Raw genomic sequence first — 12,761 nt, 5'->3', positions numbered from 1 at the left:
TCCAGCGCGCTTAATTGAACAGGAAATCATACTGCCTTTTCTCTTGACCACTAAGAGCCGATGATTATATTTCATTCACCAATTACCGGTACGTGGTAGTTTTAATTGCGACGCTGGTTGAACGATTGCCAATTCGGATATTTGTTAGACCCTTGTTAACAGTCTATCAGCATATATATAAGACAACATATCTTTTCCTCAAAGAAAGAGTGGGGTTCAACTAAAAATGATGTTTATGTGAAACATTGTTAGGGAATAGCTGTCCGAGGTCATGCATACTGCAAAAATAAATTAAAACTTTTTATTTCTGGGCAAACAGCTTACAACGCAGTAGTCTGGGAAAAAGATTATAAAAGGTCTATTCAAGAAATCCGATCTCCGAAAAAAAAATAGTTGGGTCATATTGTATTTAGAAGAATCGCGAACTCCCGGCGCGAATAATCCAGACGGAGGTTTGCATTTCTTTCTGTCTTTGACCAAAGGAAAAGCGGACGGAAAGGTACTGTTACTTCGATTTTATAGCTTTATTGAGCATCCAGTTCGTCCCGCAAGATTACGACTGATTAGTATGTTGAAACGATTATTGAAACGATTAATCCGGATTGCGTAGATCTTATTCTGTTCAGATGTCCTTCATCAGATCGCGCTTACGAGTTTTAACACGCTGAACGCCAAAAAAACACGAAAAAGTGCGTTAAGGAAGAGCGAAAATCCTAAGACTATATCTTTTAAATAGACATAATGTATAACTGCGCGGATCGTGAGATACAACACAAATATTGAGGTAGATAACTTAGAGATCAGAGTTCTCATTTGTAGAATTACTGTCAAAAACATAAAACAGATGGGTAACATGTTTTTTTTAAACTGAAAATTTCCATATTGTGTAGAAAAAGCTGTGTTGGGTCATTTATTCTAAATATCTCCTAGGTTTTCAATATGTGCTAGCAAATTTTCTTCGTGCATTTACATCAGATAAAAACGCGAGTTTAGCAAAGGTCAGATCCAACGACAATGAAAAATTCCATTTTCACTGACTGACGTAGGCATGTATTGCATTCCATGGGATATGTGCCCAGTACCAAAAACAGTTATTACTCCGTCGAGCTAAAACATCGGCGCAAGATGAATTTTAAATGATTTTAAAAGAAACAAGTAAGTTTGTTCTTTTTCACCAAAGACTAGGGTGTTTTTTTCGTTACCCGACTGGTAGATCACCTAGACGCTTGCCTGCGATCAGGCGCTCGGTTTTTTTTTTTATCGGGGAGCGTGATAGTGAAGTCCGCCTCACTACACATAACGTTTCTCGCAAAAAGAACATATGATCGCCGGTTACCCTCCCCAGTAACTTCAGGCGGGAACAGGGTACGGTGGTCATCATTAAAACCACCCTTACCAATTATTTATTACAAACACACGATGTTTTGCAGGACCATGCATCAAGCACTTCAAATTTTGCTGGTTCTGTTAGTGCTCCTATTGGCCAGGACTCAGTCACGCCCTCTGGATGAACTTAAAAATGAAATCCAGCCAACCACTACAGCATGTTTAACTCCAAACTGCTTGTATGACTCCAAATGCTATGCACACGAAGAAGAGATAAGTCATGGATCAAATGGGGAAGGATGGTGTCATGGGCTGTTATGTAATGATGGTCATGTTGTCACATGGGATGACTTTGATTGTGGTCCAGTTTCCACCACACCTCTAACAACAATGACACCCACCACCCCACCTAGTCTCCCTGTTACAACCATTCCAAAGTCCGGGTGCATGTACAATGGCATTTGGTACGAAGAGAACAGTGACATAGAAAAAGGGACAGATGGTATGGGGTGGTGCTATGGATTGTACTGTACCAGTGGTGGAGAGATTATTGCATGGGATGACTTTGACTGTGGCCCTACAACAGCTCCTACAACAGCTCCTACAACAGCTCCTACAACAGCTCCTACAACAGCTCCTACAACAGCTCCTACAACAGCTCCTACAACAGCTCCTACAACAGCTCCTACAACAGCTCCTACAACAGCTCCTACAACAGCTCCTACAACAGCTTCCACGATAGCTCCTTCTACAGCTCCTACTACAGCTCCTTCTACAGCTCCCCCACCACCTCCCCCATCAACAACACAATTAGGTTGCCTCCAATATGGTGTCTGGTATGCCCCAGGCAGTGAGATAAGTAGGGGAACAGATGGGCAAGGTTGGTGCTATGGGGCAATTTGTACAGATGATGGTCAAATCCAGCTATGGGATGACTTCAATTGTACATCACAGTCTACACCCACACCCACACCTCCAGCTCTGCCCAAAGGTTGTTACTATGAGGGGAAATGGTACCCAACTGGTGTCTTTGAAGGTACTAATAGCCGTGGGTGTAGGTTTGGAGCACATTGTGGTTTGGATGGCCAAGTGATAGATTGGGAAGAATTTGATTGTCAAATCAAGAGCCAGTGACAAGAATTTCACCTAGAATTCATGCTTGGCTAACTAAGTCATAAATATTAGAGACAGATAGTCTGCATGGGCTATGGGTGTAACATTACACAGTAGCCTATGATAATACAGTACGCAGTTCACAGATTTGAATGCTTTCTCATTTAAGATTTTCACAAATGTGTAATCACTTCAATAATTGTTTTCATAGATTGACAAACATTAGAAATAAAGCTGTCCTCTCTGGAATGTGGTCACTCAGGAATGTTACTGACAAGCTCAAAGCAGGGTATTTTGCCATATAAGAACCCAAAAGAATCCTGTCAAGGATTTTTCCATCACTTCACCCATGCCCTTATGGTCTTGAATAGATATTATTTTAATCATGAATGTTCTCAGAGAAGAAATATCCTACTTAAATTTCAGTGATGGATTAATATTATGGTAGTGTACAGAGCCATACTTGACTTAACAGGTAGGTGAGTTCTGCACACAAGCCAAATCAATTCAGCAAATTAAATATGTATCAAGTTTTTTCTAAATGAGACAAAAAGTAGCCATCCAATGTAATTATTTCTCAAAAATTGCTTTATTGAGAACATTAACAGGTACACTGACAACAGTGTGTACTGGTTCATGGATCTGAACAGGTTAAATTTACCTTGTGAAAATATTCATCACCCTTAATGTATACAATTTACAATACAACCAAATTGCCTGGAAAAATGGAAAACAGTGCAAACACAGAAGAGGAAGGTGAACAGAAGACTTCAAAAATCACTTCTTCTTCATTCAAGGAACTAAAAAGATATCACACATTACAGAGCATCATTACCATCAGTATGTGAGCAATTATAAAATGTCATTCTCCACTGATCTCCACTTTATATTTGGTCCAGTCACCACCTTCAGTGTGAAACCAAGCTGTAATGGGAGATAAACAAACATCCAAGGTCACTTCATTTCTTTACTTCCCTTTGCTGCACACATCTTTATTATTGATGTAGACTGACAGTAATGTTAAATCATGTTTTATGGACTCCAAATTGTTACTTAATTAAGATTAACCAAGTTCATTTAGTTAAAAGAAAATGAAAGTGTAGTTGCACGTTATAAAAAGGAAATGTGACATAGGGAGAGTACGGTTTATTTGTTTAGTAGTTTTGATTCTGTAGAGTTAATTGGAAGAAAAGTATTGATTTCTTGTCTTTGATGTGATAATGAAGCAATCTAGCCTTCCATACCATCTATTTAAAATATTTAATTCTTTGTCTTGCTCAGTGAATGCATTATTGCATAAATTGTCCTGCACAAGTTTCCCAATGGCCAATTCCATTCTACCTAAATTCAAATTGTATTTTTCTTTTAAGGTTGTTATCAAGATATCAACCTCAATTTTTCAGCTTCTTTTCTGTGATTTCTTTAATTGCAGCCTACCTAAAGCATCCCTCTTTTCGTTGTATTTCATTCACAGGAGTATTTATTTCATTTGATTGAGGACATCCACTTTTAATTGATCTTGTAGGTCACATGCCATGTATTTAAATAGAAAAGTGTACCATTTCATTTCCGAAATTTTGACTAAATCAAACATCTCATTTATCAAAAAGTTAGATTAATATACCTTTTTTCTTGTACTCGTTGTAATATTTTCTGTAGTCATTTACTTCTTTTCTGCAGTATTGTTTGGCATTGACTTCTTCTCTTCTGTAACATTCCTTGACTCTTTCTTGGTATATCTTCACGGTTTCCAACTCAATAAGTCTTTCTAAAGCCCAACGCTCTCGTGCATTATGAAATGCCACAGGATCGCTGCGGTCGATTTCATCAAATGTTGGAGATTTCATCCTCTCATCAAACCTCGTCATGTACTTCTCAGACATCTTGAAATCTTTGCTGAAATATAAGAAAATCCATCAAAAATAAAGCAAGAAGAATAAACTACATAAATTACATGTCTATCAACGATTCAAAAAAGATTATTTGTCGCAGTAGAGCAGCGAATAAGATTTGCAAAGGACCATGCCAGAAAAGGAATTATGATACTGAGAACTCAAGGTGGTTTTGGATGTTTCAGGCTATTATAGATATTCAGAGCTAAATAGGATAATTACGAGGTATTACAGATCTTTCTTAAGCCTACAAGTTAACTCTCACCTCCTCGTGGGATGAGGAAAACACAAGTCTGCCACCTTTTTTCAGCAAAATCTCTATCAACAAACACTCAGGATTCAAGATGGCTGATTGCGATGGAATAGAAAGCCATTTACGTCATGTAAGAGCAAGTCTGGTATCACTATTGTGTACTTCCGCAGATATCGTGGACTCACAAAATTAATCAGGGTACCCCACTTGGTACCCCCTCCGATTTGCGCAAAGACAAAGCTAATGCATCACGTGGTTTCGTCCTCTTTCCCTGTGCTCGTAGAAAATGGTGGGTGCCTCTCTGAGAAATGTGTTTAAAATCAGTCGGTTTAACTGTAATTTTATGACCATCTTGTCCAGACTGGTGCTTAGATCTTTCAAAAAGTGTTATTAGCTTATGGAAACTGACATATTTTTTTTACTTCTTCCGAAAATGTACGTTTCTCGTAAGGTTTTATATCGTAGGTGGCGTGTGGTTAACAAGCTTGAATGGACGAGTTATGAGCGTAGTACTCTAAAGTAGATCTTTGACTGCACGAAACCCCCATAATGTAACATGGAAAGTAAATCAGTCCCTAAATCGAGAGTTGATGCTTTTTTTTTTTTTTTAAATATCGTTGCCTACCTTTATCCATCTCACTCCCGTCAGGTCGTATCCCCCACCATCTTTCTTGTCGATTGGTTCCTATGCCATTTTCCTCTTCTTCAAATCGAAGGTTTCCTACCTAGTAATATTCAGAAATAAACTTTTAGTGACCGATTTTATAATTAAGGCTAAGTTGGGCTGTTTACATTAGAAAGGGAACAACTGAATAATTTTATCGTATATTCGTGAACATTTCACCTTGCACGAAGTTGACTTTGGGGCAAAATCTTGCTAGCCGAGAAAATGAGGCAATTCCTCGTACATATTTCTTGAGGATATGGTTGTAGGTACACTGTAGGGTCTTGTTTGAATTGGGGTGGTTGCAGTTCAGTGTATGAAATCCATTCCTCTTCTTTGATGGGCAACTGTGCTAATACTCCCAGTGACGTATACCGGGTCCATGGTGTAAAGACCTCTTTCTAAAACTTAATCCTCCTCTCAGTATCTCGTTTCTATTTTTATTTTCAAGTTTAGCCTTTCCTTGTTGTTTTGTGGTCGCATGTCAGATTGATTAGTTGTATATATTTGTGCATTCTTTAGTCTCATAGGAAGTTCAGAGCACCACGACACGGTTCCCTCGGCTTCTTGCCTCGTAAGAGGTGCAAGCATCATAATGGGAGGATAAAGTCCTTCCCCAAGGATGACCCAACCCTTCCACCTCATTTGACAGCTTTTGTGGGTTTCAAAGCTGGTATGACCCACATTGTGAGAGAAGTGGAGAAACCAGGATCAAGTATGTGACTTGAACTGCTTGCAAGACTCAAATTAAGTCTATTTATTAACATTAGACAGTATAACTTATCAACATTCCTTTTGTTATTCCTGTTTTGATAGTATGATAATCACTGAACATCAAGGAATGTCCTAGTCTTAGTTAAGTTCAGCAGGCTTGGACACATTTGGTGTCTTAATAATGAAACATAAATTTAACTTTAAACTGAGTTATTATTTGAAATACATACTTTTTGGGACATAGTTTTGAATTTGTCTCAAACTGCTGTCTTCCAATCGAAGCATCTTAGTGTATTTTTTATCACGGTGAAATTGTGTACACAAGTGAATCTTCAATTGTTATCTTTTCCTTTCTGAACAGAGATCCATAAGAAGGAAGTGGTTGAAGCAGTAACAATTATTGAAACACCACCTCTGATGGTTGTTGGTGTTGTTGGGTACATTGAGACTCCTAGAGGACTTCGTGTCCTCAAAACAATCTGGGCTGAACATCTGAGTGAAGAATGCAAGCGCCGTTTCTACAAGAATTGGTATGTGTTCATCTTGAATGCAGTCATGTTATTCATTTAATCTAATAAATCATAAAAACAGTACTGTGTAATGTTCAAAGAAGCCCTTCAGTGACATGACATTTACTAGGAGATTTTACTTTTTTATCAACCCAAAAAAATGTAATTTAATAATTTTGATCAAAGATAAGGTATTGATATATAAACTAAGGAAACTCATGTAGAATGCACAACATACCAAATACTTGGATTATGCATGTGTTTTAGTGCAAATATTGTATAGTGCAGCATTTTTTTGGGCTTGTTTTTGAAGATAATTTGTTCATTTATTATTACTGTTATACTATTGTAATGTTGTGTTCTGTGGAGCACTTCTAACCAGAGTTTCCCATGAAGTGCCTTTTCTCCGCTCGGTACACCTTTACCGATGAGATCTGGCTCCCCGTTTCCTTCTTCTGTTTCATCAACCATGCCCATGCTGGTTTGTACATAAAGGTGCAAGTCCAAGAAGAAGGCATTCTCCAAGGCCTCCAAGCGATGGGGAGATGAGGATGGCAAGACTGCTATTGAGAATGACTTCAACACCATGAAGAAGTACTGCAAAGTCATCCGTGTTATTTGCCATACACAGGTATTTATCTCATATAGGTTTTTGAAAAATATCATTTCAGGCTATTTCCTTATAACTCATATTTGATTGGCTCCCAGCTAGTGTGGATATTGTTTTATGATACAGACCAAGGTCATTTACTATATCAAATAAACTTTTGTCAGTTATTAGGTATAAGTCACATGGGGAAGGGCATGGCAGGTCAAATTGCTTTCCTCTTATGTTCATGTAAATTAGCCTTTCCGGCCTTAACAACGACAGCAATAGTATATTTCTTCAAAAGAGAGCTCAAGAAGAATGAATTTTATGGACATTAAAGAATATTATTTATGCCTGCCATTATCAAAATAAAGTGTATTCTTTGCCTCTATGAATGTTTGATGCAAGTTCGTTTCTTCTTCCTTAAAGGAAGCAAGGAAAGTTGATATTTGAAAGAGCATAATCCCTTAGGGCTAAATTCTATCAATTTTCTTTAATCAATTGGCACCCAGAAACGATGACTGACTATTTTTCATTTAGCCAGTGGCCAGTGCCTTTAATTTTGCTTTTCCCTGACACCTCATTTCTTTGTAATTCTTTAAAGTAAACATTATGTGGTTCATGAAAAATAAGTGTTCTTATTGTAATCTGTTCAACCTTTTGATAGCAAAAACTTGTGAAACTTGGCCAAAAGAAGGCTATTATTAAGGAGATCCAAGTCAATGGTGGTAAGGATGTTGGAGAGAAGATTGACTGGGCACGTGAGCGCCTTGAAAACCCTGCACCTGTTCGCAAAGTGTTTGCACAGGATGAGATGATTGATATCATTGGTGTATCCAAGGGTCATGGATTTAAGGGTGTCACTTACAGATGGGGTACCAAGAAGTTGCCACGCAAGACTCACAAGGGTTTGCGTAAAGTGGCTTGTATTGGGGCATGGCATCCAGCCCGTGTTTCATACTCTGTTGCACGTGCAGGTCAGTTTGGTTACCATCATCGTACTGAAATCAACAAGAAGATCTACCGTATTGGTCGTGGTATTCACACTAAAGATGGAAAGGTGGTGAAGAACAATGCCAGTACTGAGTATGATCTGACTGACAAGGCAATCACTCCAATGGTGAGTTCATCTTAAAGGATATGATTTTGAGAAACATCTTTTAGATACAGTTTAAATTGGAGAAAATAGGGAGTGCAATGCAACATGTGCAACCTGCAAGAGTGGCTTAACTGCATCTTGCAGGTCTGTTAAAAAATCATGACACTTCTTGGGCTTAGGTCACAGGTAATGCACCCAAATGCACCCTTAGTGAAGGCCCACTCCACTTTGAGTGAGGACTTACCTTGTGGGATTGACATCTGAACATAGGAAAGGAGAGCAGAATTTAATTTAAGCCTTTCTCATGTTTGTTCAAAATCTTGTGAAAACTTTCTCAAACTTAATAAACAAATAACTTTTGTGTGTGTAATTTGCACCTTAACAATGCTGTAACTCTCTCTTTGGCTTACCTTTAGGGTACTTTCCCTCACTACGGTGAAGTGAATGAAGACTATGTCATGGTCAAGGGATGTGTTGTAGGCAAAGTGAAACGTGTCCTTACTCTGCGTAAGGTAAGATGAGGATCTTGTAGCAACAAGCACCTCAATATTTGCGTTTCAGTGTGTTGAAGTAGGTATTGGCAATGTTAAAGTAGTATGTAAGTGTTAGTTGTACAGAGGTCTAATATTTTTCAGAATTGGAGGTGAACATGAATTAAAGAGCTCCAGAAGCCGGTGTATTAATTCTAGCAATGACCGTTTTGATATGTCATTCGTTCACAGTCATTGCTTGTCCAAACAAACCGTGCTGCCTTGGAGAAGATCCAACTTAAGTTCATTGATACATCGTCCAAGTTTGGTCATGGACGCTTCCAGCATCCTGCCGAGAAGAGAGCGTTCATGGGTCTCCTTAAAAAAGACCGGGAGAGGGAGCTTACTGCTGGTGCAGAGTAAATTTGTTTACGAGTTTAATAAAGTTTGGTTTGAATCCATCAGAATCTAATTATTTTAAATGTGCCTCCTAAAACCTTTCCCACCCATGAGTGACTAAGAGAGAATTTCTCCTCGCAATATCAATATCAATATCAAGCATAGGAGTGATGAGAATAAAGTATCAGTTGGGGATTATTCGTTGATCCAATACCAAATTCCTCGAATTTACATCATAGCAATCGTGTGGCAGACAGTAAGGAGAATTACTAATGAGATCTTTGGAGTTGAAGGGTTAATATATAAAGGAAACTCTCGCATTTCGACTATCAGAATGCTATCAACAAGCATTGATCCTCTTTCTCGCCCCTTCCCCCTCTTTCCTCACGGCATTACCACCATCTCCTCGAGCTGACTACATAAGTAAAAATAGACATCTGATAATTAACTTCATTTATTCGATACAAGGAGAAACAACAAGTGACGTTGTAAACGAGAGATCTTCGATTACCGTTCAAAACTAAACTAATCCTAGAAAAACCAAAGTTGTTATTCAAAAGGACTTGAAGATTGCACAAATTAATATTCATTCAATTTATTTAACATTAAGCCACCATCGTTGAGAGGATCTTCTATCAATCACATTTAGGACGAAGTAATGAGTCTGGGATATTCTGCGACGAAGAGCTTAAAAGGAAAAATCCTCAAAAATACGCCTAGTGTCCTATGGTTTAAAACTAATTTGGGCTGGAGCAATTTGAATGTTAGAAGTTGGTGTCTTGATCTAAGTTAACTTTTTTTCCAAAACAAGACAGTAGCAACTCCATTTTGTCTATTTACTCTTAATGAAACCTTGCAATTAAGCGAGGAAGAAACATCTTGATAAGTTTCCGAACCTATCAAGAAGTTCCGTACCCATTAACTCCTCTTAGGTTAGAAACGTTCGGCACGGCGACATAATAAAGAAAAGAGATCTTGGTCTTCGTTGTTCAGTGGAACATAGCCATATCTTTTCGCGGGTTGGTAATGGATGTCTAGTCTCGTTTGTGTTTGTAGTCAACTTTGTGAGAGCCAGTAACGTGGATGGTGCGGTTCTAAACAACCTGGACAACGGGCAGTTGAAAGTAAGGCTTTGTATATCCAGGAAGCGGAACTGTTTGATAATAGTTTATTGAGGCAAAGATCACTCCACTCTTATAGTTCCAAATAAGTTTAAAATAAAACAGTACCGCCGATCCAAATGCATCTCGAGTTTTGATAGAGAGGAAACAATTTAGAATCTAAAAGTCTGTCGCAGAATATCTTTCATGACTTGTCTCACTTCTCTCATTGTCCAGTAGTAAAGAACTGGGTTTAAAGTGGAGTTAAAATGTATAAAAGTACTTATACAGATACAAACCAAAAGAAGAATTGGGTCGAGTCCTCTGGAGGCCACCAGTGTGATTATAACAATACCGGGCAGGTAAAAAGCAATCAATGATAACTGTATCCGCACTGCGCTGGATACTGTTTTCCTATATCGTGCTATGTTCAGTGGCTCAGGTCGATTTGCTTGTCTTTGGTGAATATTTCCGTGTACTTGCCCCTGATGTTGCCGGAGTTTTCGGTAAATTTTGAGGTAACAGAAAGTTGAGACTGTAATACTCAGTAAAACAAGAAAGGAATCATAAAATAACGCAGTTCTGTAGTTGAACAACTCCATAATAGCGCCTCCAGATCCTATGAACCAAAGTGAGATGGCAGTGCCTTGAGCACGCCTTGAGGTAACAACTTGTCTGTATCTCAATCCCAGTGACAGGGCGAGAAGTCTGTCCACACCTATTGCAGTCATTGTGAGCAAAGATACTGAACATAACGTTTGACCTGAAAGAAGCACAGCGCTAATAACTTGGCAACAAAGATTCCAGTTTTTAAATTCAATCGTGAATAAAAATGTAACATAAAGTGGACCGACAGCAATCCCTACACATAAATTCGTATGGATCAGAGAGCGTAATAGAATCTTAGAGGGTGGATGGAGGGACGAAGCTTTTCGAAGGGCTGCAAGTATTAGAATATTTCCAAATGTTGACGAGATGGCAAGAAAAATGCCAAGGATTGTGAGAAATCGCGGAATGAGGATTCCTCCTACAAGCGAAGAACAAAACATTTCAGTTGTTAGGTTTTCAGATCTGTCGTCAATCAGCACATTTTTAAACAATGCAGAGATATATGATACGGAGTTCAAGTATTCTGCTTGAAATATGAAGCTCCTATTCAGGATGAAAAAGGCTTACACTTAACCAAGATCGAAATTCAAAACATCTGGCCCTTGGAGAGCCGTGCCGGAGACTTTCTGTGTCTGAAACATCTGCTCGTGTAAAGTACTAAGTGAAATCGACTACTTAATTTCCGTAGGTCTCTCTTATTACATCCTCATTTTGAACGCATGTTTGTAAATTTCCTCCTCTGAGGAGGAGTATTTCGAAAAAGGAGCGGAAGGTTCAATTGTCCTCTTTTCAAAGCGGTGTTCCCTTAAAATTAATCTACACGTCACTTGTCTATTTGTTTACCAACACAACGACCACTAACACCACACTGACTAGAATGAATACAGGAAACGAGAAATCAATTTTATTAACTTTTTTGTGTTTTGGCAATCTTTGGCCCTGAGCATTGGTTGACACGACTGAATTTAATAGGCTTCATCGCGAGTTTCCAAATCCGAAGGGTTAATTTTTTTCCAAATTACACACTAACAGCTTTGATACTATATATTTCCATTGTTCATCTCGTGATAAAAATTCCAGTGTTCATCACGTCACTTGGCTAGCTGACTCTACATTGAATGAGACAAATCAGTTTACACGCAAAACTTTGTGACTTTCAAAATGTAGTGGAAGACTTCGAAATAAATACTATTGTAATTACTATGGACACACTAGCTAACGGATTTAATGAAAACATATTCTTACCAAAAATTGAATAAGATATGCACCCCAAAGCTGACAAACTGGTCATACAAACACTCAGATACTCACGATGAATCAGATTCGACTTCTGTTTTGTTGAATCCCGAAACCAACGCCATTCGTAAAAGATGTTGTCTTTCGAAAGCTTCACGAATATTTCTTCAGGAAGATCTCGAGAGATGGTCGGAAGTATTTTTGAAGTGTGACAACTTTAAGCGTTAGGAAACAGAAATATACCGTGTGACAATAAGCATTGAATGGGAAATGACTTGTTGGGGACATGTGTTATCAACTTCGCTTCCTAACTTTTTACCACAGTTAAAAATGGCAAAAAAGACTACGAAACATAAACGATGCCATAAGGATGGTCAGCAAGAGTCATACACCTCATACAAGACCAACCAACAACCAAAAAAAAAAGAAATCAGAAAAGGAGTTATATGTGTGAAAAAGTGAAAATTATAATTGACATATAAATATCTACAAAAGCAGCTACTCCCTTTTTAAAACTACAAATACTTGGTGCACAACGAGTTGACAATGGTTACTCATATTCCACATATCAACAGTCTTATTAAAAAAGCTTAATTTGGAAATGTCTGTCCTATAGCATAGTTCTTCTTAGGTACACAATCATCGGAGAGTATCTCTCAGAATCTAAGTAAAACTGAATAAAAGGAGAAATGTCTTAATCAATGTACTCATTTATGACGTTATAAAAAAAACAACAACAAAACATCGAACAATAATAATAATAATAATAATAATAATAATAACTTTAT

The 12,761-nt window shown here is 38.1% G+C and overlaps 3 protein-coding genes across 4 annotated transcripts; 2 read left to right on the top strand and 1 right to left on the bottom strand.

Moving 5' to 3' along the window:
• Positions 1–369: 369 nt before the first annotated feature.
• Positions 370–2,688, top strand: LOC131779970 (uncharacterized). 2 transcript variants are annotated; one of them, XM_059096591.2, is made up of 2 exons: positions 370–499; positions 1,431–2,688. In XM_059096591.2, the coding sequence occupies exon 2, from the start codon at positions 1,435–1,437 to the stop codon at positions 2,458–2,460; it is 1,026 nt and encodes a 341-aa protein (XP_058952574.2). In that variant the 5' UTR covers positions 370–499; positions 1,431–1,434; the 3' UTR covers positions 2,461–2,688. The 2 variants fall into 2 exon arrangements, with proteins under 2 accessions (XP_058952574.2, XP_058952575.2); XM_059096592.2 differs by lacking the exon at positions 370–499 and adding an exon at positions 1,052–1,155.
• A 321-nt stretch (positions 2,689–3,009) lies between these two features.
• On the bottom strand, positions 3,010–4,724 carry LOC131779971 (uncharacterized). The gene is made up of 3 exons (XM_059096593.2): positions 4,597–4,724; positions 4,064–4,335; positions 3,010–3,363 (listed from the first exon to the last, which is right to left on the bottom strand). The coding sequence occupies exons 2-3, from the start codon at positions 4,320–4,322 to the stop codon at positions 3,302–3,304; spliced, it is 321 nt and encodes a 106-aa protein (XP_058952576.1). The 5' UTR covers positions 4,323–4,335; positions 4,597–4,724; the 3' UTR covers positions 3,010–3,301.
• Positions 4,725–4,801: 77 nt separating this feature from the next.
• LOC131779958 (large ribosomal subunit protein uL3) lies at positions 4,802–9,090 on the top strand. Its single transcript, XM_059096575.2, has 7 exons — positions 4,802–4,873; positions 5,771–5,963; positions 6,324–6,492; positions 6,967–7,102; positions 7,728–8,180; positions 8,576–8,671; positions 8,882–9,090. Exons 1-7 carry the CDS (start codon positions 4,871–4,873, stop codon positions 9,050–9,052), a joined length of 1,221 nt encoding a protein of 406 aa, XP_058952558.1. The 5' UTR covers positions 4,802–4,870; the 3' UTR covers positions 9,053–9,090.
• Positions 9,091–12,761: the final 3,671 nt, after the last annotated feature.

Source organism: Pocillopora verrucosa, chromosome 8 (assembly GCF_036669915.1).
Source record: "Pocillopora verrucosa isolate sample1 chromosome 8, ASM3666991v2, whole genome shotgun sequence".
In the NCBI taxonomy this organism is placed as follows: Eukaryota; Metazoa; Cnidaria; class Anthozoa; order Scleractinia; family Pocilloporidae; genus Pocillopora; species Pocillopora verrucosa.
This window is presented reverse-complemented; position numbering and strand designations above follow the sequence as displayed.

Excerpts from the sequence above, each read along its gene's own strand:
- LOC131779970 (XM_059096591.2), top strand. The coding sequence starts at position 1,435 with ATGCATCAAGCACTTCAAATTTTGCTGGTTCTGTTAGTGCTCCTATTG.
- LOC131779958 (XM_059096575.2), top strand. Across the intron at positions 6,493-6,966 it reads CGCCGTTTCTACAAGAATTG|GTGCAAGTCCAAGAAGAAGG; the intron begins GTATGTGTTCAT and ends TTGTACATAAAG. Across the intron at positions 8,672-8,881 it reads GTGTCCTTACTCTGCGTAAG|TCATTGCTTGTCCAAACAAA; the intron begins GTAAGATGAGGA and ends ATTCGTTCACAG.
- LOC131779971 (XM_059096593.2), bottom strand. The coding sequence starts at position 4,322 with ATGTCTGAGAAGTACATGACGAGGTTTGATGAGAGGATGAAATCTCCA. Across the intron at positions 3,364-4,063 it reads CAACGAGTACAAGAAAAAAG|CTTGGTTTCACACTGAAGGT; the intron begins GTATATTAATCT and ends CTCCCATTACAG.